Here is a 27,368-nt window from a genome sequence, read left to right as displayed (position 1 = left end):
GATAGGAAGAAGATGGGCTCACTTACTAATTTAATCCGGTGGCCGGGAGTGGCTCTGATCTCCCACGTGCACTCTTTCCTGCTTGGGTACTTGTCTGGCCAGTTGGGACTGGTGATGTGACCACTCGGGCTGTGGATCTTCTGTTCACACTCAGCTGTGTCAATAATGACAGTATCAGTCAGTGTGGGAATCTAGCCCATGATTGGATCAGAAAACAAGCGGCCTACTTGCCAACTGCTCTGTTGAGAGATCTTCCTGAATACTAGCTAATCATCACTCCTATCTCTGTTATCATATTCATCTGTGTTGGGAAATATGTTGCTGAACATAATCAGGGAATGTTTGTAGTCTGACTCACTGGAAATTAAATGTTTACTACAAATCAGATAAATGCCTAAAAAGAAAATAAACTATTTTAAACTGTTGGACCCATGAGCTCAAAAATGTAATACAGCAACATATTTTGACAATCAAGAATATCAGCACTGGGTATATGAAAAATATGAAATGCATTGCCATCAACAGAAATTAATGGGCTGTGCAGTTTTAATTATTTTCTTTCCCTATTAATGGGAATATAATTTACAGCTAATTAAAATCATTAAAGCTTTTTATAAATCATGCATTTACATTTGTTGTCTCCCTTATGCATATTATCTGAATACCTAAACTATAAGTTTACCTGTTAACGTAAATTAACCACAATTTTATCAAGTATGGCTATCATCATTATTTAGGAAATCAAGGATTTATTTAGTATAAGTAGAAAAAAATGAGAAGAAAATCTTCTAACAGAATAAGGGGAAAATTAGGTGACCAGGTGCTAGCCTTGGAGATAACTTCTAAATTAATTTCAAAGAATATCTCATTCAGTTAGCATGGAATTTCTTCTATGTTTTTCACAACTAATGTCTCCTTAACTGAGATATATTAATATCAAATTTCAAAAATATTTGCGATCAGCATGTCAGGTTCACTCTAATTTATGAAGCTATACACTATAAATCTTGATTCAGATTGGAATTATTTGTCATGCCTTGTGTATTCCATTCTAAAATACAAATTATTTTCTAAAATTTTCCAAAAAAATCTACTTGGGAAAACTCTTTACCATCTGAACAATATACCTGTTACACTGCAGGGTTGCACATCAAGGCTCTGTCCTCAACACTAATTAATGTAAATGCTACTGCCATGGTTTCATTCCTTATTATGAAAACTTTACCTTAATCACAGTAGGTTTTCATAGAAAGATTTGGGATTGCAACAGAGGAAAACACTCAAAAAAAGAGAAAGATGAAATGTGGATCTTGTGGAACAAATTAGGATTTGCAAGACAATAGTCTTAATAATCTAGGAGGGAGGCCACTTGCCTACACTTGAGGCCCTTGGTTTCAGCCCTAGCACTGGAAAAAAAAAATCTAGATCTATTTTTGACAAAAGTTTTCTAAATTCCATCATCCCTATTTTTGCCTTGCCATATAAAATGTGGGATTCACAGAATCTACAATAGATTGAAACAAAGCTGGGAGGCTCAATTCTGAAATGTACAAGGCATGTATACTGTAGCAGGTGTAAAAGAAAATTCAACTTCTTTCCTGGCAATTGAAATGAACTTTATTTAAAAAAAATCCATGAAAAATAGGGCTGGGGATTTAGCTCAGTGGTTCCACCACCTGCCTCATAAGCGCAAGGTCCTGAGTTCGATCCCCGGTAAAAAAAAAAAAAATCCATAAAATGAACTTTATTTATGATTACCTGGACATCATTATATTTTAGAGAAAGTTTTTTTTTTCAGATAATTTCAGAAATATTAGCTGTTGTAATGAACATGGGCATGTTTGCTACTTGTGAACCATGGGTTACATGCATAATTTACAAAAGTTTTGTTTTGTTTTGTTTTTCTGAGTTACTTTCCACATCTGCAAAAACAACTGGGCCTATTGCCAAGCCTATTGACTTAGTAGCATACTCTACCAAGTTATAAATATCATGTTCACACATGAAAGTAGAGAGTAATTCCCTTTCGTATATGATTCTGCATAGTGCCATTTTCTCAAAGGAAAAAAGGGAACTATCCCTCATATGTGTTATTATTATAATGGAACTGAACAGAGCAAGGTGATTTCAGAATATTTTTTATTACTTTAAAATGTATACAAAAAGTATCTATATGCAGTTTTAATCAGGCCTTTCCAATCTACACATGCTTGTGACTAAAGTTATAAAATCTTCCTTAATAATTTTCTTTTCAAAACAGGCATGAATTCAATATAAGTAGAAATTACCAGGGCAGAACTTCAAAGGAAGAAATAAAAATTGAAAATTATACTTTGTTACCATCTAACTCAAGGTAGTAGAAGGAATTAAAATCATTATTTTTTTTTAAATACTGGAATTTTGTACGGCCTTAAGGATAACATCTACAAGGCTAGTATCATGCTACTAGTGTGCTATGTTGGCCAAAACCCTGACTTGAAATGTTAAATGGCACAGTAACTACCATTTTCAAATGTCTTTCCTTTGGTAGGCATTTGAGTTTGATACTTCTGTATTTATAGATACATCACTCATGTAGTACAGATTTGGAGAAGGACATTATACCAAATTTTAAAATTTTGCAGAAGTTAAGTTTATACATAAATAGTGTTACAAGGTCTGTTCAACCAAGACCTGGGCATCCTGCAGGGGAATTTTTGGCTACCAAGTAGTGTTATAGGAGCTTCTACATCTATTATACAAAGTGACTCTAATGACATCCATGTGTAAAGTGTGAAACCTTTGGGTGATATAATGAGATTTCCAATAAGATGGTTTGGAAATCTGAAGATTGCACCGAATTTTTATTTTTCTTTTTTTCACCTTTGAACAGTCAACAGCAGTATAGTTCAATGATATGACTAAGTCTATTTCAAAGTAATAATTTGTGCAAACCACGTGAAATCAAAGATTTTTTTTTTCAAAATAAGAGCATTCTTTTCCATACCTTCCTTGCAATCATGTTTATTTTCATGCAGGACAAATCCATTCCGGCACTGACACATGTAGCTTCCCATTGTGTTGACACATTCATGCTGACACCCGCCATTATCCTTAGAACATTCATCTTTGTCTGTCAAAGAAATAAAGCCTGTCGTTTAGTAAGGAGCTTTAAAAACAAAGAATACCAACAGAGAGTGTTTTAGTTGTGGGGAACATTAGCAAAGGGTAAACTAAGTGATAGTGCTCCTTGTTCACAATACAAAACAAGTAAAAATTAACAGTATCTTAGTTTTACTTCTTCCTTGCTTAGCTTGGAGCTTTGTACCATGGATTGAATTTCTGAGTCTATGTATGGCAGGTAACAATTGCAATTCTTCCACCCCCAGGCTGATGTGAAAGTTTTAAGTAGGAGAATGACGAAATCAAGAGATTTTTGTTCCATTTCAAAAGACTTACTGATGATGTTTAGAAATAAGTTTTTAATTGTGAGTGGTTTAGATAAAGACAAGAAATACCATTTACATAGAAGAAAATCCTTCAGTATAGTTACCATGGTGTATAGCCAGAGGCTAAACAAGTTTGCAAGCTTTCTATGTACTCACTTTTTAAAAATATCATTCAGTAAAATACTGTAGTTGATTTTTTTTTGTTGTTAACTGGGCAGATATGCTTAGCATTAATGAATCAGGACATTTAAAAACATTCCAAGACAGAAAAAGCCATCAATTAGACCATCCTAAAGGTGAAACAATTTATATTAATTCTCTTAAGCAAATCTACTCTGACAGACCAATTTATTAATAAGTCATCCCCTGAAAGGGCTTTTAGTGTGCTAGAAGGAAAGTTAAGGTTAGAATAAGAAATATGAGCTTTAAGAAACAGCTACCAAATTGATGACAGGGAAAAAAGCCAAACTAGATGAACAGGCAGTCAATCCAGGGAGAGGCATCAGCTCTCACACTATGTCACTCAGCTGTCATCCCATGGCAGGCATGGCCATTTAACTAGAACTGGCAGATTGCTCCTGACACACATATATGATGACACATCACTCACATGTTCATCCCACACAGAGAGAATAAAAAGAACACAGTGCATCCTTATCAGATGCTAGAGTGAAGTCATATTTCACTCTGTCAGTTGACTTTTCTACTGAGAACTACTGAGTTCATGGTGCTACACAAATAGTGCAAGTTTTGCTTTTTTAATCATTAATATTCTCCTATGGAGTTAGGTTGAGGAAAAATATTTTCATTAACTAATCTTATAATAATTTTAAAGATGCATCCATGTTTCCATTATTAAGTGTTGATTATATGGTATACCACACAGGCTTGCAGGATGCATTCATGTGCAATACAAGAATATTTCAAACATATAGGCACTCTCATTCTTGAAAGAATATATCAGAATCAGCATATTTGTGATTTATGCATTCTCTATCTATCCTTGACACTTCCATTATTCTTTTAATACTTACTATGAAGAGTCTAAGAAAAAAAGAATAAAAATTTATTTTTAAAAACCAACAAACAGCAAAATATATGAGATATTTGAATTATCTTTATAAAATTGATTTTAGAGCAATTCATCATAACTCTGTGCCCCTATTCCTTTAACTGGATCAACAGTGAAGATCATAGTTTATGAAATATGAATTGCGAATGATAATTCACACTTCTACCACCATAGTATCATCTGCCTGCACTTTCTGATTCATATAGTTAACCAGGAAGTTATTTGCTCATCATTTTACAATAAGAAGCTTTAGAAAAATATTTAAATCCATAGTCCTTTTATAATGAAAATAATTCCAATATATAACATGTTTCTAACATCTAAACAACATTCTACTGGAAATATCATTTCATTAGTTTATATTTCCCAGTAGAATTGTTTCAGGATTTGATAGAACATAAGCTGACCTGTGGTGATGGAAACTAAATGAAATCAAATAGAAAGTAAACCCAGTGATATTTCAATAGCTTTGTGACAAGTTGCTCCTAATTCTATTGTGTTGGAAAAATATATGGAAAAAAGATGAAGAGAAAAGGGAAGAGCAGAATAGTAGAAGGCTAAGAGGATGAATTATTATCATAATTTATAGAGACATTATTAAGTATCTGTTATTTTACACTTTCCCATTTTATCATCTTTCCTTCCTTCATTCCCACATCTGCTGTTGCCTACTTTAGTCAAGGTCACATGAACTTTAAGAGCCATCAATTTTTCTGCTAGAATACATTTATGGGTTAATATAAATTTTAGCAAAAATTCAAAGCTAAACTAATCACAATAGTCACTAAAAGCAGCAGAGGAACATTATCACGTCCAGAAAAATAGCCTGTAAAAATGTTTTATGTGTCAGTCATATGAAAAGAGAAAATTTCATGAAGCCATCGGAATACTTAAAATTGTCCAGATATTTTACATTATGCAGAAAAAAAGATCAAAGTAGCTCTAAGGAATAGTGAACACAATGTAGTTATTTAAAGCTATTTATTTGAATAGCAGTTAGTTAATATCCTAATTAAAGTAAATACAATTTTAGATTTTCTAAACTGATGACAGTGGCAGCATAAAAGAAAAATGCAATAAATATGATTTGGATTTCTCATGAAAGGCCATCAAACAAGAGGGAAAAGCTATTGGCAAACTTGACTGATATTTTCACTTCCCCTTTCTAGTCTTTCTTCATTTCCCTTTCTCCTCTCCTATGAACTCTCCAGATATGTTGAAGAATGAAAACCCAACAAAGGAGAAAAGGGAGAAAGATGCAGAGTTTTAAACACTTCTGATAATGTCTACATAATAAATTTAATAACTGATAATTCAACGTATTCACTTGAATTTTTCTGGCATTTTCATACAATTGAAACACAATAAAAACAGTTTTTTTAGTTATAGAAACAAATGTTTTGTTACAGAGAAATAAAAACATTTATTTTCTGCAGATGGAAATCAATCCCCTCTTTGGGATGGACATATCTGCTTTCCATTTCTCTCGTGTTTGATGAAGAAGGTTCAATTATTAGGGGGAAAGGAGGTGGCATTTCCCCACCAGAGGCCTGCAGCATGCTTCTGAGATGGCCAGAGGTCATGGGCTCATGGCCCTATGAATAATACATACTGGATGCAAAGGAAGTGGCAACCTGTTACAAGTTCTTTCAAGATTCAAAAATAAAAATTTTCTCTCTGAAGAAGGCTTCCTTATCTGTAGGAAAAAGAAGTAAATCATCCATGCAACAGAACAGAACCATACATGAGGAAATAGTCTGAGACTAAATGAACAGAATCTGAAATAAATGGACACACACACACACACAAACACACACTCATGCATGTACATGCAGCAGCACAAACAAAATAAAACAATAGCATAATCACCTTTAGAAAAGTAGTGATAAAGTCACCGAGAGCTACAACAGAGACAATATGCTTGTTCCACAAACATGCAAATATTTAAATATGGCTAATATAGAAAATTTGGAAGCAGGATTCAAAATTGTGTGGGAATATTGCAGTTGTGTTGCTATTTGTAATTATTCACACTAATATTTATACTTTTGCTAAAGTAATATTAACTTGAATGTCACCTACAAATATCCACAACCACTCCATTAAAGAAAACATTGCTTAAAAACATTTGTAAAGAGTATTTGTACACAGGGAAAGGCAGATAAGGAGCATGTAGGTTAAAATCACTTGGATTTATAGTTAGAAAGGTACACTAATTATTTTATCTAAGTCTTGCATTTGTTACAGACAGAAATGAACTGGGGGTCAGAAAGCCAGCATCATTCCATTTTTGCCACTGAGCAGGTCATTAGAGCCATCAATGACAGATCACATCCCCACTCCATTTATCCCTGAGGGAGACTGCTATCAAAAGAGGTTTATTTTTCAAGTTCAGTGTTCATACTATTACAGAAGTCATGACTGAATCTTCATTAATGCAAAGTTGCCAAAGATAGTAGGATGCACATGCTCAATTTTCATTGTCTAATGTCGCTGATTATATTCACAATACTGAACGCTACAGTTGAATTTTAAAAAGCATATCAAGTTCCCCAAAATTTACTGTTCTACTAGAATAGAATTCTACTAATATTTAACTTGAACCCATACAAAGGAATATAACTTTGTTCTAAGCAGAGCATGGTTAACTGTACCTCACCACTGACGTAAACTGCATCATATGCCTATGCAGAGATGCACAATTGTGTTCAAATATAGTACTATATAAAACTAAGTTTAATTTTCCCACCACATAAAGTAAACACTGTTGTTAGTCTGATAAAGAAATCTCATTCAGAGATTATTGGACTAAGTATCATTTAGAAAATGTCTATGTCACTATATTCAGAATTAGCTAAAACGTGGCTAAACACATAATTCTTCATAATATCCAAACAGCCTTATCTTGATATTCTTAATTTCCTTATTTCCCTGAATATTAATCAATTTAATCTATTGGTTTTAAATATATACTGGAATCAATAAGTACATTATTTTTGCGGAGGGGCTTATAGATTACTTTGCCGTAAAACCTGTTAAGTTTCCAATTTTCAAGCTGCAGCATTTTTTAATGACTGGTGATACTTAATTGATTTGACATGTAAATGTCTTAATTTCATTAACATCAAAGTGACAGGCATCACTGATGTCAATTATCCTGCTAATATATTTTTAGAGAGATCATTTTTATTTCATTTCTTAAATCTAAGAAGTATTTATTTGAAAATCTGAAGCTATAAACAAAAGGAACTAAAATATACAATTTTATTAGATGAGGATATTTTAGAAATATTACTATAAATACATTATTTAATTGCATGCATTAATATTTAAATATACTTAGTCTTCTTCCTGATGTATTACTTCACAGCAAGAAAACTACAATTTATTTTTAAATAGCTTTCCCTTCCAAATAACATGCAAGCACTTCTCTCCAAGAAGTGAAAAGTGTATCTGTTATTTTTGAGGTCATAAGGATACTTTGTATAAAGCATTAGTAATGTCACTCAAAAAAGCCATGACCAGCTCTAAGAGGAGGATCCCTGGGCCAAGACAAACTAAGCTTTAGATGACTTGTGACACTAAACAGTATTTAACTCATCTGCCTCGTCTGTTACACATATTAATCTAATATTACAACATGAACATTTGGGATTTAATTTCTCTTGGAACTTTATTTGTCAGTTTATTTAGCTACTGCACTCTATCAAATACCTAAGCTAGACTCTGTCAAAATGAAATATTGTCATGGAATATATTTATATCATCTACATCTAGATCTAGAGAGAGCATATATATAAATACTAAAAAATGAAATGATTTCTTGAGATTGATTATATCAGTGAATATGATTCATAGAAAATTAGTGATTATTGGCTAGTTAGCTGAGTACAACTAAGGCACTCAGTTAATTTTAGAAAGCATAACTACACAGAGAAAAAAAATAAAGATTATTTATTCTTGTGTGCTAGAGCACAGCACCTTCTGGCTGGGCCTTCATATCTGAGTTATAAGAATTAATGAAGATTGTTTTATATACCAATAGTATTGTTCTAAGACATATATACATAAGCTGTCTATACAATTTGGAAAGTTTTGCCTCATCAGAATTAACAGAAAGTGAATTTTAAATATTTTGAGTATCGTTAAATATAATCATACTTTGGAGTCAGTGCATGTACCGTGTATTTTTTAAAAATATTTTGAAAACAAAATGTATGACAAATGTAAAAAGGATCCTGAATACTTTGAACAGTATAATAAAATTTATTGACTTCATAATTTCAATTTTAAGAACACATAGTTAAATGGCTGCCAGGCAAGTACCATTGTCTCCAAATAATCATTGGATCAATTAAATTTTGTAAAACACATGATATTTATAAGGCAGTGAAATCTAGGAAAGTCTTCCTTTTATTAAAATAGGCTATTAAAATTCTATTTTGAGTAACATAAATTTTAAAATAATGCCTGAGAGTTTTAGAAAGTAATTAAACCTTGAAGAAAAGAAGGGAACAAGAGCAATGAACCAGAAATGCATTGTGTTGGGAACACACTTCTGTGCATTACCTGGAACTCAATGGTGCTTCTGAACCACTAACTTCAAATATACTGAAAACCCCAAACAAATCCTGGACATGGTAAATCTCATTAATTTTAAAACACAAGGAGATTGAAATAAATGGACTTTGAATTAACTCAGTCCAAATTACCTAATATTAAAACGTAATTGGAATTTGCTTGCTAAGCTACAGTGCACAGGAAATTGCTATGCCTTTCACTACAATTTTATCTATATTTAAAGTTTAAGGATAATGTGTTTATAAAGAATGATTCTGAGAATAAGAAAATAAGGAAATTTCACTTATGTTTCTATATGTTTTTATAAAATTAAGGGAGCTTTCATCAAATTTCAGTTTTTTAAGTGAAAATTTTACTTTGAATTGATTAAATGTTATTTTTATTTCAAACACAAATATGAGCCAATAATTATATAAGATATTAAATTATTTTTAGTAAAATCATTATTTTCGTATTTCTAAGTATTATACTGCCATCATTTCCATAGTGACAAAGTGAAATATACTGTTGATATTGGCATAAGAATAAGAATAAAAATGTGTGAAGAAATGTGGTGCCAAGTAATGAGAAAGATGTTTTATTAAAATGAGACTACATTTTTCCAAAACAAGAAAATTATGTTGAAAAATCTGCCCCTTTAGGAAACAATTATTTTCAAATCTAGGTAATGAGTACTCATTGTGTGAAAAATTATTGTTATTTTTGTGTATTATTTGCTCTGGTCTTTATAATGTTACATTGTATGTAAGATCTAACTATCTTAGCACAACATTTCAACATGACCTCAATATTAATATCCCAACTTTAAGTAAAAAATTGATAGACCCAGGATAAACGATCATGCATTCTGTGGACCTCCAAATTAAATTTCCAGAAAGCTACGAAGAAAGATAACATAGAAAGGAAGCCAATCCATGGTGAAAACCTGTAGCATACACATAAAGATGTAAATATTTATACCTGAGAAGAAATGTGCTTTGAAGCCCTTCTTTGATACAGTGTTATCAGACCTGAATTCAATTCTCATGTTGTTGAACTGAGATGTGATCACTTCAGGGACTTCAGCACCACAGAATTTGCCATGCAATTTAGACTCAGAGGAAAGACCACTCCAGATCTCCACATAATCATATTTGCAAACCTGGAGAAAAAACATGATTATCAGCATCACCAGATTGGGGAGTACGAGATGACTGACATTTATTTTTCAAAATTTTATCATGCTTTTACCTCTTTACTACCATGGTCGTCAAACTGCAATTAATAGAAACAAATCAAGAAGCGGTTGTCCTTTGACCCAGAAAGCTTCCTTAGAGAATTTTATTGTATCACCTAGACTTGTGCTCACAAATGTATGCTTGTTTGTATATATTAACATCATATATCTTTTCCAGAAAATACAAAATGATAAGGATAATTGAGATGGATAGTTTTTCAGATGATGGTGTTCATGAGAAGAAGAGCAGCAATAGCCATCCTTTTTAAAATATATTTTTGGTGTTTTAAATTTTAGAAGGAACTGTTAAAGAACTTCTTATATACTGTTTTAATACTTACAATAAATACCTGAAATCACCATATTTAGTCCATGATACAATCACTAGCAATAAAAATAATCATTTTCATTATATAGATGAGAAAACCAAGGTTCATAAATTTTTATATAACTTATTCGAAATAATATCTTACAAGCAGTGTGGTGACTAACTGCATAGTTTGGCTTCCCTCATTGCTGCATCCCAGAAATGGCATTTTTATTGGAATAACATTATTAATAACTTTCAAAGAGAAAGACAGATACTTGGTATATGATAGAAAGATCATTGGCTTTTTATTAAAATGTCTGACATAAATTCCTTTGTGTTGTTGAGTACAGTGAAGTCACTCTGTAGGATTGCTTCAGGACAGCAAATAAGAGCTCTCTTCAGTGGAATGAAGGCAGGGATTTACAGTGAGGGATTCACAATGATAATATAAGGAGGCCGACTCATCTGATTTATAGGCACTGCACTAACACCATCAAATTGGAAGGAACTCAGTGAATATTAAGTATTCTTAAGCAATTCTGAGGCCACTAACAGATGTTTCCATAATACATGTTTCTTGAGTTCCAATACAGCACAGTCTAAAGAACACATCCTGCATGGATGACCTTATTATGTAAATATGTAATTAGCAAAGCTCAACAACGAATATGATTGAACCCTGGGGCATGATCTGTACTTTGAAATATGTCAACTCAAATTAGTATTTCTTGTGATAGTAATTCGATGTTAAATAAACAAAATGTCGCTAGGAAAAATGAAATAAGTGTTTTACCTACTTTGTTGCAAGTATGATTTTTTGTTTAGCTAGTGTAGTATGGGAATGTTTCCAAGGCTAATGTTCTTTCCTATTGATTTTCCCCTTGGGGTATCAATATAAAGAATAAAATAATGAAGCCTTAAACTTAATCTAGTATTCTACAAGACAAGTATTTTCACAGGCCTTTTATTGTGAGCAGATCAATTATCAAAATATAAAAATACACAGAATTCTGTAATGGTTTTTCACACGGAGAAACCATTATAAATTAAATAATGGATATGTAAACCAAATTTTTAAAAAGCACTTCTATGAATGATGACCATTACTATGAGAATAATGACTTCATTACACAGATCCTATTTATATAAAACTATCCACCATTCTTCCTCCTGAACACAAATCTCCAGTCTTATAAATATGCATCAATTAATAAATAAATTAATACATATCTCACCTGCTACAACTAAGAGAAAACTGTGTGAATAGCATCCATTCAACACTCAGTTCTTATCAAGTCACAGGATGGGTAGAGATATCCCATTTTCAAAAAGGGTAGCTCAGATAAAAGCTTTTCTAAAAATATTATAAAATTTACTCTCTTCATTTCAACATTTCCCCACATTTGAGGCAGTTGTTTAAAAAATAATGTTCTATGTGTATCAAACTGCATCTTTCCCATCATAAAGTTTACATATGGTGTTAAAAATACCCTCAAAAGGCCTATTGAGTTTTCAGGTTCTACAATTATCTGAAACACATAAATTCATCTCATTTTTTATTTTAATTTCCTTGAAGGGGACAAAAAGTCAGGTACTGTGTTTACCTCAAGCCATAGTAAGAGATTTTAAAATGCACAACAGGGAGAGAGATCTTTTGCAAAAGGGAAGGAGACCCAGAGATGGAGGGAGAGTAGGGGAAGGGGATGAGAAAAATAATTGACATGTTTTTTGTACATGTACCTGCTTCCCATGATGACTGTAATCACAGTGTAATGCAAACATATAGTAATAAAAAGTGCTTCATCTATTAAAAGCAAAATTAAGGAAAATAAAAGTCATCAAAGAAAAAAATGAAAAGGATTAGATATTAAAAAAGGGGCAAAGATAGATACCTAAAAGCAAAATTATGTGTAAACCTCACAAATAATTCCAGTATTTATTGTCCCAGGAGAATTGACAAGTTACATTTCTGTTCTCAGACTTTACAGGTTTCAACAGATATATATCAGAGGCAAAATAATTTTAAGAGTTAATTTTAGAGTGAAATCATGTTCATATCTAAATAAAAACAAAAAAGTTTGAAGAAAGGATGTAGAAACACAAAGAAAAATTTGAAAGATCAAAGCAAACAAATGTTTATAACTTTTTCTTTCTGAAATTAAACTAGTGTTGACCAATCACGCAAAGAATATTTTTCTAAAAGTTCTCATTCTTGGCTTGACATTTTATTTGTATTTGGTGTGCACATAGGAATTTTCAAATAAATTGCTGCACTGTTTTATTGTGGTCACCTGATAGAAAATTATACCTTCAATGCAGTAAGCTATATCTGTAAAGCTAAAGGTAGCTTCAACTACACATGTATTTTACTGACTAAAAAACTAATCTTTTTTTATTTATGAACCATGAGCAGAATCTATATTGAAGAAAATGTATATAATTAAAATTTCCACATTATCACAAATATATCATCTTCTTTGGTGGATATCTTCATTACTACTCAATCAGTGGATTTTAGTTTATTTTCCTAGAACACATTATGTAACAAGAAGCTGACCCTAAATATTCTGTTGTTTTTAGTAAATTAGAAAATTTGTTAATATATAGTGCATTTGAATACATGGAATAAAAACTGCCTCTGGATAATTTTCAATCTCCAAGAAACAGTTTAAAATATCATCAAATGATAAAGAGAATCATTAGTTGCAGATATTAATGGTAGAGCAGAGAAAGACTAAAATATTCATATAACTATAGTACATTCTTTCTTTTCCTTATGTTTGTCTGTCTGCTTTCAGAGATTCTCAAAACGTGATTTAAAAATTTTCTATTTATTGTGCACTTACTTCATTGCCTTCCAATTCAAAAACTTCAAACTTCATGGAAATTCTGTACTGAGTTGGTGCAACCACTTGCCACATGCAGTTTTTATTAGGAGGGTACTCTTTAGGCCAGCCGGGGGTGGTGATGGTGCCATTCAGCTTGGTAAGAAGCCCACCGCAGGCAGCTAGAAGGAAACAAAGGGAAAATAACCGCGGCCCATTCTGAGACCTTTGCATTCATACCCAAACATACTGGCCCTGAATTTGAATCAACTGCATTCTGGATTTTAAAGTATAGAAAGGGCAATCTCTCTTTCTCAGCTTTTAGGACAACTATTTTAATTATCAAATCCCATTTTAAAACTGTTATTTTGTTGCTTTGGAAAAAAGCAAATTATTCTGAACTACATTTTAAATCACTTTATAGTTGTGGGAGCACTGTAATATTGGATCTCCTCTCCCTTGTCTTTTAAATGGGTACAATAATATCTTACAATGCTAGTGATGTCTTGTCTACTACCAAATTAAGAAAAAATTGTGAAAATGGATAGAGCCATTCTGGGAATTAAGGGAATAGATGGATGGATGGATGATAGATAGATAGATAGATAGATAGATAGATAGACAGATAGATAGATAGATAGATGATAGATAGATACATGGGTCACAAGATAGTCTTACACAATCAGACCAAAATCATTGGTTTAGTTCCTCAAATTTTTTCTCCAAGACAAATAAAGCTTTTGTACTGGTTAGTAGGCAATATAAATTATGGTAAAGACAACATATTTATTCAAAAAATGCTAACATCTTGTTTTCTTAACCATTCAATTATCTATTTTATTTGGTTTTTTGTTTTTGTTTTTGTTATTTTAGTACTGGGGATCGAACTTGGTACCTTGCACTTGAGAGGCAGGAGAAAGAACCACTGAGCTAAATCCCCAGCCCTCAATTATCTACTTTAAAAAGGTACTATTTACACTTCCTTTTTTCTTTATTCATACTGAAATCAACAAAATCACAATATCTAAAAGCAAGTTGAATGAAAAGAATATATCTCATACACAGTTGATAACTAATTCCTACCAGGAAACTCAAGTTATCTAAAATAACTTGCTTCTTTGTTTGCCTTTGTGTATAATTTCTATACCTTATCATACTATATAAATATGCAAAATATTACCTATGCACTTACTTTCAATGCCTTTTTGATAAATTATTATGAAGTAAAATATTTCTAGAAGGTACAAATAAGTGAGTCATGTCAATTTGCAATCATCTCCTATAAAAATACTACATTTTCTTAGTAATTATGCTTTTAAAAATTCTAATAGAGGGAGAATGTTAGTAGTTTGTTGGCCAAAATGAAGATTTTTGAGAGCCAAACAGGAACTTTCAAAGTTTTCAGAAGAAACAGGGAGACTATAATTTTTTTAAGTAGGTCAGCAAAGGTGTGGCATTTATTCATTAAGCCAATACTTTTCCTACCTTTGCTCCTCAGATTTTCTGTTACAGACACAATAGAGAAGAACATGCTCACTTTCCAGAGATTTATATTTCAGTAGGAAAAAGCAAAAATAAATTAATATATAAATAATACTAATTTACTACAAGTCCTGTGAAGATGAATTTGTGAGAAACTTAAAAAGAAGAATAAAGGAGGAATAGAAGGAAAGCCATTTTTTTCTGCCTGTAATTCTGGGTATGGAGTCTGTAATAGGATAGAGAAGGGGAACACAACAAAGTCAGCTTTAAATTTTGAGAGAAGAGATTACAGACCATGGTAACACAACTCTGTACAAGAAATCTCATGTTCAAATATAAAGAGGAAATGTAGATAACCATGACAAAAATGTCTTTTAATCAATCATTTGTTCATAAAACACTTATTTGGCTTTGTGCTAAATGCTTTATGTTTGTGCTAGATGATAAAAATACAAAGATAATGTAGACTAGGGCTTTCCATTTTAATTAGAGAGACATACTCATAGACAATGTTAAGCAAAAGACAAAAGAAATGAGAAGACAAATACAGAGATGGATGGATGGATAGATGGATGGATGGATGGATGGATGGATGGATGCGCTCATGAATGCCTACATACATGTATACATAGAAGGAGAAGGAATGGATAGGGGGGAGGGATGGAAGGATGAAGGGCTGGATGGAGGATGGATATACATGGTGACCTGGTGCTCAAAGAGGAAAAAGACTAACTCTATAACAAGAATCCAGGGAAGGTTTCTCAACAGTTGTGACTATGAAGACTATGAATTTTGTCTCACTAGTTGAGGATCAAGATCAAGCTCATTATAGGGGGAGAGAGGGAGGGAGGGAGAGAGAGAACAGAATAGAGGAGGGGCAGCCACATGAGCCCAGGGCTACCTTCGCAGCCCCTTCTGTCTGGCCCCAGCTCATAACCAGGTTCGCAGGCACACTGGTAGCTGCCCAGGGTGTTCAGACACCGCTGCTCACAGCCTCCTCGGTCTGGCTTGGCACATTCATCTTCCTCTGTAAAAAGAGTGATAATTATAGAACAACTAGAGTATGATGTCTTTATATATTAAAGTCGACAACTTTTTGAAAATATAAGCCTTAACAGCTTGGAATAAAACAATATGATTCGTTTCTTCAACAAAGAAGCAGGGACAATGTGTAAGCCCTTGGTGGATGACATACGAGAATTCATGTTACTGCAACATAAAAATTTTGGAAGAACCAAGAGAAAGACTACTAAGATAGAGCCACACGAACTAAAAATCATCTTGTCTCAGATTGTTTTTTCTTCTTCTGAATTTGAGATCAAATAGAGATCGTTAAAACCTAGAGATTTGTCAGAATGAAAAATTTTAAATATCCTTACTATAAAAACATAGCTGCACCTATTCATTTCATGGTACAGTTTGTTAGATGTATCTCAAAAAAAATGGTTTTAGGGGCTGGGAATGTAGATCTGTGGTAGAGTACATAGTTAGAATGCATGCGGCTGTGGGTTCAATCCCCAGTACTTCAAGGAAAAATGCTTTGAAAGAAAAATCACAATTAAGAAATAGATCATGGAGAATAAAAATTAAAAAATAAAACTCAATCGCTTCTTGACCTTTTGGCTAAGATCAAGTGTAAAAAATAAAGCTCAAGAATTGACTTGATTTCTTTCAATTTAAAACATTCAGTGTTTCTTATATAGACATTTTGACTCAGAATATCTAACAATCCAGTATTTTTACAAATGTCTACACATTTAATTGTATGTAAAAATATGAAAATACATAATATTTTAAAAAATGAGTATGACAGGGCATTCCATTATCTCAGTTTTTCAGAAACAGCATAATGTGAATTAGGTAAATACTAAATATACTATGGAAAAATTATGCATCAACAGAACACCAAGCATTTTGATAGTGAAATATATAAATATCACATGAAAATAGTTTGATCATATGTGTCTTTTACTATTAATGCACACAGATGATTTCCAGGGTGTTAGTATATATCTTAATGAATTCATATAGTTAAAGTGTCAAATTTCCTGTCTTTCAATTCTTATGAATTCATAGGGGAAATTCATTATACTTTTCTTAAAATAATGAATATATTTTGAATCACTCATTAAATTTTGATATACTCAAATTTATCATTTGTCCTATAAAACTCAGTGTGGAGTAAATTTTGTTTTCTGTTGCCAAAGGAAAATTTTATTCAACAGTGATACACTTAAAATAAGTATTTATGTATTTCCTAATGTATGTTTAATGTTATAATTTGTAGTACAATAGCTTTTTTTTATCTTCGTAATTCACACAAAATATCGGACATGAATAAATGAAAACATAGGTAATTCAAAATGAAACTGATCAGCAAATAATTCCTTACAAAAAGATATTTTAGCTAACAGAACACTCTGCTGAAAGGTCTATAGTTGCTTCTAATGTTGAGGAACACTATTCTTTAATAGTTTTTTTAAAAATTGTGGTACCTGAAAATAAATTGACCAACTCCATGTCAGTAAAACCCTTTCCAGTTATGAATTCTTTGCTGGTTATATGTATGTATTACAAATATTGTCTTTCTATATCTATATAGCTTTATAGATTTTACTATTTTCGACTATTTCTTAAAACATAAATGGTAGGGTACCCTAATACTGTTCCTGTCCCATGCTACAAGGTTACAAACTAATACTTCACTAACATTTCCCATCAAGACTCATCAAAATATCCTCATCAACTGTGTTTACTTCAATTTTCCATACAATTTTAATCCTATTTCCCTCCCACTCACTAAATACCACATTTGTCCCTGCCTGAGAATGGAAATCTCACATTTGCAAATCACTGTGAAATACCTTTAAAAAAGTTAGCAGCAAACCCAGCTTTGTTGACAGTTCCATCAGAAACAAATTTCATCCACAAGGTATTGGAGGTGGATCTTATGTCTTCAGGTTTATCATAACCACAGAAACGCCCAATCAAGGGGCTATTTTCACTGGTCCCATCTCGAATTTCTAAGTGGTCATAGGCACAGTTGTCATGTCTTTCAATCTACAACAATAAAATTATGATGTATTCCATAAATAGACAAAACAATTTATATGGGAAGATTATGCATTCTCAGTGCTATAGTACTGACTTGTTAACATAAAATTTACTTATATCAAATGAGTACACAAGAGAATTTCCCATGAGTGTATATGGTAATAACCTACACTCAAGGGATATCTACATGAAAAAGGACATTTTGAATTTAAAAAAAAGTCTGTGGAATTGTGTGTCCATGTGGGTCAGGACCAGCAGAAGTTAACTGGTTTTTAAAAGAAAATTAAAGTACAAATAATGATTCTTTAAAAAGAAGTGAAAAAGATAGACAATTATCATCAAAAATCTGGGCCAGATATACATCAAGCAATATATAACTTATTCTTAAACTAAGAAAAATTGTTTATAGTTTATCAACAAGATCATCATTTTATTCATAGAGAAACTGGATATAAATATTTTTGACCAGTATATCATTGTTAGGTTATAGATCTAACTTTTAAAGGAAAATCTGATAGTATGGGGTGACATTTCTTTCTAGTCTATAAAAATTTTTATCCATGATTAGCACAGCTGAATATAGAAAGACTATAATATTACAGTCAGCTTTGGCAATTTTTTGTTGTTGTTCTCAAGGTAAGTTGCCCTTGGTTTGGATGACTTCTTTTACCTTTACACACTCCTCTTGATCCCTGTTATCTGAAGGAGCTCAAAATCTGTCCTTAATGACTAAATGCAAGCCAGGTGCAGTGGTGCATGCCTGTAATCTCAGCCCTGAAGGAGGCTGAGGCAGGAAGATCACAAATTTGAATCCTGCCTGAGATATTTAGCAAGACATTATTACAAAATAATAAAAAGTTTTTTAAAATCTGAGGATAGAGCTCAGGGATATGGTAGCTCTGGGTATGATCCCCAGTACAAAAAAAAAGTTGCATGCAAATATTAGGGCAGACCATTAGCCCATGCACTTTATGGAGAACTGTTCATGCACTGATGTTTTACCCTGAATGTCTAAAACCAACAGACAAGAATGGCTATATAAATTGTACAAGACAAATTCTGAACAAAACTCTTGCTTTTAATGTTTTCACAGAAGTTGTACATTATCTGTGAAATCTTAATAGAGTCAACTGCTTATAAAGTGTTTGAAAATGGAAAGGGCAGACATCTACAATTTTAAAACCATAAAAGTTATTACAGCTTGTCAACTATTGTTCAACATACAATTTATTAATTTATATAATTCTCCCATTACAAAATTGACATCTGAAAATTTATTTATTTCATGGAGTTGCAACCTGAACGAATGAAATTGATGTATATTTGAAAATTCTCTCTGTTGATATTGCTATGTTATGAGAGATACTCTTCAAATAAGGTAGCATAGTAGTGTGATAAAAACAGCATGGTACTGGCAAAGAAACAGACCCAAAGATCAGTGGAATAGATTAGAAGATGCAGAAACAACTCCAGACATACTCAGCCACCTCATCTTTGACAAAGGAGCCAATCGCCCTCATTGGAGAAAGGATAGCCTGTTCAATAAATGGTGTTGGAAAAACTGGATTTCAACCTGCCAAAGATTAAAACTAGACCCATCACCGTCCACTAAACTAAGATCGAAGTGGATTAAAGAGCTAAATATCAAGACAGAAACAGTAAACTTGCTGGAAGATAAGTTAGGTAGAACTCTCAATGACATTGGGATAGGAAAAGACTTTATGAACAAAACTTCAGTAGCACGGGAACTAGCATAAAAAATCAACAACTGGGAATTCATCATATTAAAAAGCTTCTGCCCTGCAAGAGAAACTACCAACAGAGCTAAGAGACAACGTACAATAAGGGAAGAAATTTTTTTCAGCTGTTCCTCAGACAAAGGTCTACTATCTAGAATATATAAAGAATTGAAAAAAATAAGAACCCCAAATTCAAAGACTCAATTCAAAAATGGGCATCTGAAATGAACAGACATTTCTCAGACAAAGAAGTAAAAGCAGCAAATAAATATATGAAAAAATGTTCAACATCACTGGTCATTCGAGAGATGCAGATGAAAACAACATTGAGATTCCACCTCACCCCACAAAGAATGGCTATCAAGAAATCAACCAATAACAAATGCTGGCGGGGGTGTGGAGAGAAAGGAACCCTTCTCCATTGTTGGTGGGAGTGCAGACTGGTGCAATCACTGTGGAAATCCGTATGGAGATACCTCAAAGAACTAGGACTAGAGGTCCCATTTGACCCAGCTACTCCCCTACTGGGTATCTTCCCCAAAGAATTAAAAGAATCATACCACAGTGATATATGTGCACCTATGTTTATAGCAGCACAATTTGTAATAGCTAGGGATTGGAAACAGCCCAAGTGCCCATCAAGTGGAAACTGGATAAAAGATGTGGTTTTTTTTTTTTTTTGTAAAATGGAGTACTACTCAGCCATAAAGAATGAGAAACTAAGAGACATTTATAGCTAAATGGATGCATACTGAGGCCATACTCTTAAGTGAAATAAATAGGACACACATATATAAATACCAAATAGTTTCTCTAGGGTGAGAAACTGAAAGTGTAAATAAGGATGAAAATGATTAAAATGAATAATTGATACTTTGAAATAGGAAAAGGTCCAAAGGTGGAGGGGTGGCAGGAGGGGAAGGGGAAAGGGAAGAAAGGAAAGGAAAAATTATAAGAAAGAAAAAAAAATGGAAGCAAAATCTATGTAAATATGGAAGGGTGGTGGAGGTGAAGGGCATATAGGTAATGCGGAAAAAAATAAGAACTAAGATACATCATGTTCAGGTACAAACACCCAATGATAAATGTAAAAGTATTGTATACCTAAAATGTACCAATTAATATATAAATTAAAAAAACAAATAAGTTAGCATAAGGAGACACCCAAAATAATTTTTTCTGGGGCACAGATTTAGCTGTGAAAGTATTACATTTGCTGTTTCCTTTTCTCCAATCACAGAACTGAATTCATTCATTTTTTTAACAAACGTATTCAGTATTATTCTCAGCAAGATACGCTGCTCATTGTTCTCTATGTATCATTCAGAAAATAACACAGAACTTTGGGCTCCTGGAGTTTGCCTGCTTTTAGTGGGTAGACAGAAAAGGAAGAAATAAATAAGATAATTTGTTCAATCATAAATATTAGAAAGCAATAAATTCCAAGAAAGAAATATAAAGTGACACGAGGTAAGAAGCATGAGAAGATGGGATGGTGGGAGTGAAGGCTGCAATTTTAAATGAAACCATCAGGTCGAACTCATGCAGTATGATTTATAAATCCAGATTTTTTTTCTTAAGATAGAAATTAACACTGAACTACTGACAAAAATGTAGGGAAAATAGAGAAAAGTCTTGGCAAGCCAAACAAGCCTCGGCTGCTTCAAGCAGCACAGAATGAACTGCTCCTAATTCATGAATCCTACTGGGGGGTGTGGTAAGAGAAGAGGAAAAGAATCAAGACTCCACACTGAAAAAAATATCCTTGAGGTGGAAGGCCCACTAATAAAAATTAAATCGCATTGCTTCATAGTAAAAGTCACACTAGAATAAAAATTAACAAAATTAATTACAAAGATTTTTAATTACTGTTTTAAGAAGATGATTACTTTTTAAAAATGCAGTAATAACAAGAAAGGAAACAAGATGGGGGGATGGGGATTTAGCTCAGTGGTTCTGCCGCCTGCCTCGCAAGCACAAGGTCCCAAGTTTGATCCCCAGTACCAAAAAAGAAGAGAAAGAAACCAAGATGGACACTATTGAAAATAAAAATATTAGTATCTTCAGTGATTAAAAAGAAATAATTGATATTGCCCTGGCCATAACAGTCTTGTTGTTTAAGAAATAGACAATACGTAGAAAATGAACTGTGTCTCACATATGTGGATTTATAATATACATGGATATTATAAATGCTTACAATATTCAGAAATGCATTATCCCTTCACACCAAAATTTGCATACTTTATTAATGACCCAATGGGTGTGTTTATATATAGTGTAATCCTGTGTGTAATGTCTACCCCATTAATGTTAATTGTAATTATATTTCATCAACCATATCTACTTGGCGACAGTGACCATAGATACAAATGAAAGTGTGCTATTTGATTTATGTCATTTCTGCAGGATTTTCTAGAGCAATAGCAGATCATTTCATCAATTGTTACATGAAATACATAGAAATAAATATGGTGGAAATTAATAGGAAAATTAAAAGGAAAAGCAGTTTCTTCTTGAATTAATGCATGGACACAGTTCAGAGAGCTGGAAGCTGAATGTAATGTCATGCACAATTACACATGTAGCAAATACGTTTTGATAATAATTATGTTGATTTATTACAGACTTTATGGTAATCAAAGCATAAATTATATACTAATGTGGTGATTTTTATAATGTAAACAGACCTAATACATCCATAGACAATACAATGAAAATGATGGTAAGATCTGATCATTTTTAAGAACTGATATTTAAATGATACTGGTAGTAGATCCAAATACACAAAGAAGGAATAAGGAGAACAAAGACTAGCTAAAAGGGATTAGTGTTATATTTCATTCCTAAGAGGAGGCCCATAACATTACTAGACAGTTAAAGAGGAAACACGGTAAAGCTGATTTCTGTTTAACAAGAACTGAAGTAAATTAACTTTGACTGGAAGTGGTCAGCCTCTCATTCTAAAACTGCCAACCTGTACAGAGGTTTGTGATGAGTGTTTGCAAGTGAGTTCTAACACAGGTGGAAGCCAGTCCCAGAAGACAGGGCAAGTCCGGGCTGAGAGCCCATTCATAAATTCATGTACGAATATATGCGTATGTGTATAGTCACATTCAGAGCAGATGTTTCAAAATAGCCAAAAGAAGGAAACAGCCCAATTGTCCATTGCTATATGAACAGATAGACAAAGCATAGCACATGCATACAATGAAATATTAGTCAGCTCTAAAAAGGAATAACATTTTGATATATGCTACAAATACAATGAAACTTGAGGTGAAGCACTCAGGTCACAAAAAGATAAATGCTGTATGATTTCACTTATGTCAGATGCTGTACCTGAAACAGTCAAAATTTGTAGAGACAAATAACAGTTGTTGCCAAGGATGGCGAGGAGAAAAGGATGGAAGTTTGTTTTTTAGTGGGTATCGAATTTCAGCTTTGCAAGATGAAAACAAAACTTAGAGATTGGTGGCCTATCAATGTGAAATGTACTTTAATGCTACTGAATGATACACTTAAAGTTATTATTATGGTAAATTTTACACTATGCATATTAAAAATAAATTCTCTCAGAAATGTTATGATGTAGCTTTAAAATATAATTAATGCAATCTAACTAACATGATCAAATATAAGTGATACAAATTTTAGAGATAAAATAAATTATAGTTTATACACTTGGGACAGTATGAGAGTTGTGATTTGCTTTTAAAAATGTTAAGAAAAACTACAATGAAAGCAATATATATAAGAATTTATCATAAAAATTGATATTAATGAGAAAAATTTAGTAAAGTCTAGCAAATAATACTAACAATAAATAGAATTTTGAATTAAAAAGTAAAGGCTAAATATATAGTTAATATTTCACATTTTATTTTTATATCAAATAGTTTAACATTATTTTGCAGATGCATTTAATAATAAGTTCATATTAGTATATCACTACATCTAAAAGAAGGGGGAGACAAAATATACATGTTAAAAAGAACAGCATGGATCTTGGTTAGGTTTATGTTCATGGGAGCTCTTTATTTAAATTCTGCCACTTCAGTTTTTTATTTTCCTTCATGATATAAGTATGTTTATTTACTCATGAATTTAATAATTTTATTGAAAACGACTAGTACAGCCAGATGTCACGTACTTGACAATGGGTCATGGCAATGAATAAAGCACATGTGCCTGACTGCCACAGAAGAACTGGATGGCATCATTGTACAGACAGTGGCACAGCACCGTACACCAGTGCACAAAGGGACAGCTCTAAGAGAAACACCAATGCACCTCTTCACTTCCAGGACACAGGGACAGCAATGCAGGAAACAACACCTTGGTTTCAAGTACAGCACTCCAGTTGCATGACCTTGGGCAAGTTTATTTAAACTAACGAGCACTAACTTTTCAGTATAGTTATAGCCTGAACCCTAATTCATGAAGAGCTTCTGAACTCTTCTCCTTTAGAGTCATTAACCAATAAATATTCTTAACTGAATACCCCCCCCCAAATAGTACATGACAAACAGAAACGCATTAACTAATTAAGACCTCCTTATCTCAGCTTCTTAGCTCATGCACACAGGCTATTTATCATAGGCTAATAAAAAATATTTGGAGGAATCAAAGGATTGCTTTTAGTCAGACCGTTCAGCAAGTAATAAGATAAAATTTAGGTACACAGTTTAGAACATTGAAGCTTGAGAGCAATGATGGTTAACGCTATTAAACATCTCTGGTTTTCATAAGAAAAGCATCATCAAATCAGGTTGTGCAACAATGTTGACAAGTACCTCAAATTTAATCCCACTTGAATTAATGCATGTGGGGTTTCAATTTAAACAAAAGTAAGCTCTGTGTTTACTTCATTTCTCTTCTGCTTTATTGAGATTTCTTTGAAGTTGTTCCTGTAAACATTTCCACTCTCCAAACCTTTTTCTCTCCTGCATTTCTGCAAAGTGAAAGTTCTCAAATAAAATAGTAGTAGAGGCTTCTTAACAACTAACACTGCTGCTGAAGGGAGGGTAACTTTCCATATGAATTTCAGAGGTGATCTATATTCATATACACACTTATGTAAGTATATTGGTGTTAGAAAAATAATGCAATGCATCTATTCAGAGAAGAGAAAGCTTCCTATTCCAACTTGTGCAGAATACTAAGAAATGACCGTAGACTGGGTGGCCTATAAAAAAAGAGTCTTATTTCTCACAGTTCTGGGGAGAGGCAAGATCAAGGTGCCAGAAGACTGAGTATCTGGTAAGGTCCTCATCCTACATGGCACTTCTTCACTGTGCCCTTCCATGCCAGCAGCTACCTAAGCCTCTTTCACAGGGACACGAATTCCATTCGTGAGAACCTCATCATAATCACTTCCCAAGGGCTTCACTGCCTCGTACCACTGCCTTCAGGGATAATATCTCAACATGTGAAGTTGAGGGGATTTACAAACATTCTGGTCACAGGTTTTCCAAAATGGTATGACTGATCTCTCCAAAGAGTGTCTCTTCCTGCTGGAAGATGCCTGAAATTCATTAACAGAGGCAATTACTCACACTTGCTTCCTTTACTTACATTAATATTCAAGTACCACTGGGAAAGGTAAAACTCTGACAAAAATTCATAGAAAGATAAAAATGGACTAAGTTCTTTACAAGAGATTTCAACAGAATAATGAGCCCACGAATCATGTGGCCTTTCTATCTAAAAGAATGTAGAGTAACATAGAGAATAAAAATACACAAAGAGAAAAGGTTTTGAAAAAAGTTAGACTGAAGTGAGTGAAACAAAAACTTTTGTCAGACAAAACTTTTAAAATTCTGAGAATGTGCAAGAATATTTTCTTGAAATAAAACACTTCCAGTTTAAAATATATGATCTGTATTGTTAAAACAGTACATAAACAAAATAAATTGATAAAAACAGACAAAGTTAAACAAACCACTTAATGACTACTGGGACAATTAAGAAAGTACATAGGGCTTCTTGATATTTGCAGTACTGCAATTGCTTACATTCCACAAAGTCGCAGAGAACACTGAATTTTCAAAAACTACTTCACTGCTCCTAAGCAAACACAGTGTTAGGTTCCTCTGACATTCTAGTCACAAATTTTTTAAATCAACTCATCAATGCAAAACTTTGCTTTGTGTGTGATTCTATCTGAAGACATCTTAATATTCGTTTTCAATTCATTAGCACTGAATTCGGTCAACAACAGTCTGACTCATTCGTGACTGAAGCTTATCTAATGTACATTTTTCCAGTCAGTACATCATAGCCAGTAATGTGCAAGTCTGTACATGTCTGCAAATAACCCAAAACACAAGATGACTATTGATTTGGGGCTTAAATGAATTTTTATTGAGTAGGTAAATTTGCAAATAAAATCAGAATCATTTGTACCTCGATTTTAAAGCTAGGTTACCACTTTAACATATGAAGTTAATGGGATAAGCTCAGCTTCCTTATCTAGAAGATTTAGTTGATGTTTGGGAATGCTGCTGATCCCCTCTTTCCCATAAAATAAAGCCTTCTGCTCCATAGAGCAGCCACTGAGGAAAAAAATAATGGCAGAGGTAAGGCAAGGATAGGCTGATTGGGACTGGCACTTTTGATCTCTAGTTTTCCAGGCTGATTATTTTCCAGACAGGTATTATTTTAGGGGAAACAGAGTCTTTGTCACTTCTGAATTTCTTGGAATCTAGTAACTCTAATATAAATTTAGCCAGATAACATACCAGCTACTCCATAGTCTAAATCTAATTTATGTATCTAGGTGTGTTTCCCTCAGCTTAGAAACTTACATATCCTTCATAAGGAAAGGATATATTAATTTACATCCACCAAACTTCATTTATTCACACTCACATCCGTTTACCATCATTTCTATTACCCAATATTATTCATAGAACCATTGGGACCAGGAGATATAGGGATCAGCAGTATAAGGATTATCCCTACCCTTTAGTTACTGTATTTTAGCAAAGCAAGCAATAGTCATATGTCCAATAAATAAAACAGAATGATGGTTTATAAATAATCATAGTTGAGAAAATATTTTCAATAGAGTTGTCAAGCAAGTTATTTTTAAATGAGGAGATAAGCAGATATTTGATTAAATGAGAGAGGAGTAAAAGCAAAGACAAGAAGGTATAAGAATTTCCATGCCAAACACATGTGGGAGAGAACTGGTGTTTTGGGAACAGAAAGAAGAAAGAAATGGAACTGACATAGGAGTAAGAAGGAATCTAGGAGGAAAGTGCAGAATGCCTTTGTTTGTGATCATTGAGTCTGGATTTTATTCTAGGTTTGATGGAAACCCATTGGGTGATTGCAAGTAATGTCACAATCTAATTCATATTGTCAGAGCAATGTATGCAGTCCTAATTTTTCATTCAAATAACAAAATTCAAATTCCAATCAAATAATCACAAACCAAAACTTCTAAAAACAAAATGTCATGATAAGAGCAGAAAATATATTCTTTCATAATAAAAAGAGGTATCTGGGAAATTACATGGAGCATACAAGGGGGTAGAGACAAATATTAAAGAAATAAAGGGTGCAGGCTTGTCAGTGAGACTGCAAGCTTCACTGGGGTTACCGGAAGTGCCTGGACTCCCCTAGCTTCCGCCTGCCCGGCCAGAGACAGATCC

At 33.0% G+C, this 27,368-nt stretch overlaps 1 protein-coding gene across 3 annotated transcripts in view; it reads right to left on the bottom strand.

Moving 5' to 3' along the window:
• Tll1 (tolloid like 1) overlaps positions 1-27,368 on the bottom strand; it is a 200,843-nt gene that overhangs the window by 20,476 nt on the left and 152,999 nt on the right. For all 3 annotated transcript variants that reach the window (XM_004848221.4, XM_087216992.1, XM_021261202.2), the window contains 6 exons: positions 17,779-17,974; positions 15,816-15,941; positions 13,454-13,614; positions 10,042-10,222; positions 2,987-3,112; positions 27-154 (listed from right to left, as the gene is read on the bottom strand). In XM_004848221.4, coding sequence (XP_004848278.1) covers positions 27-154; positions 2,987-3,112; positions 10,042-10,222; positions 13,454-13,614; positions 15,816-15,941; positions 17,779-17,974 — 918 coding nt within the window. The remainder of the gene's footprint in view (positions 1-26; positions 155-2,986; positions 3,113-10,041; positions 10,223-13,453; positions 13,615-15,815; positions 15,942-17,778; positions 17,975-27,368) is intronic.

Source organism: Heterocephalus glaber, unplaced genomic scaffold (assembly GCF_053883595.1).
Source record: "Heterocephalus glaber isolate CG9 unplaced genomic scaffold, H.glaber_assembly_v1.0 deba00001461, whole genome shotgun sequence".
NCBI lineage: Eukaryota > Metazoa > Chordata > Mammalia > Rodentia > Bathyergidae > Heterocephalus > Heterocephalus glaber.
This window is presented reverse-complemented; position numbering and strand designations above follow the sequence as displayed.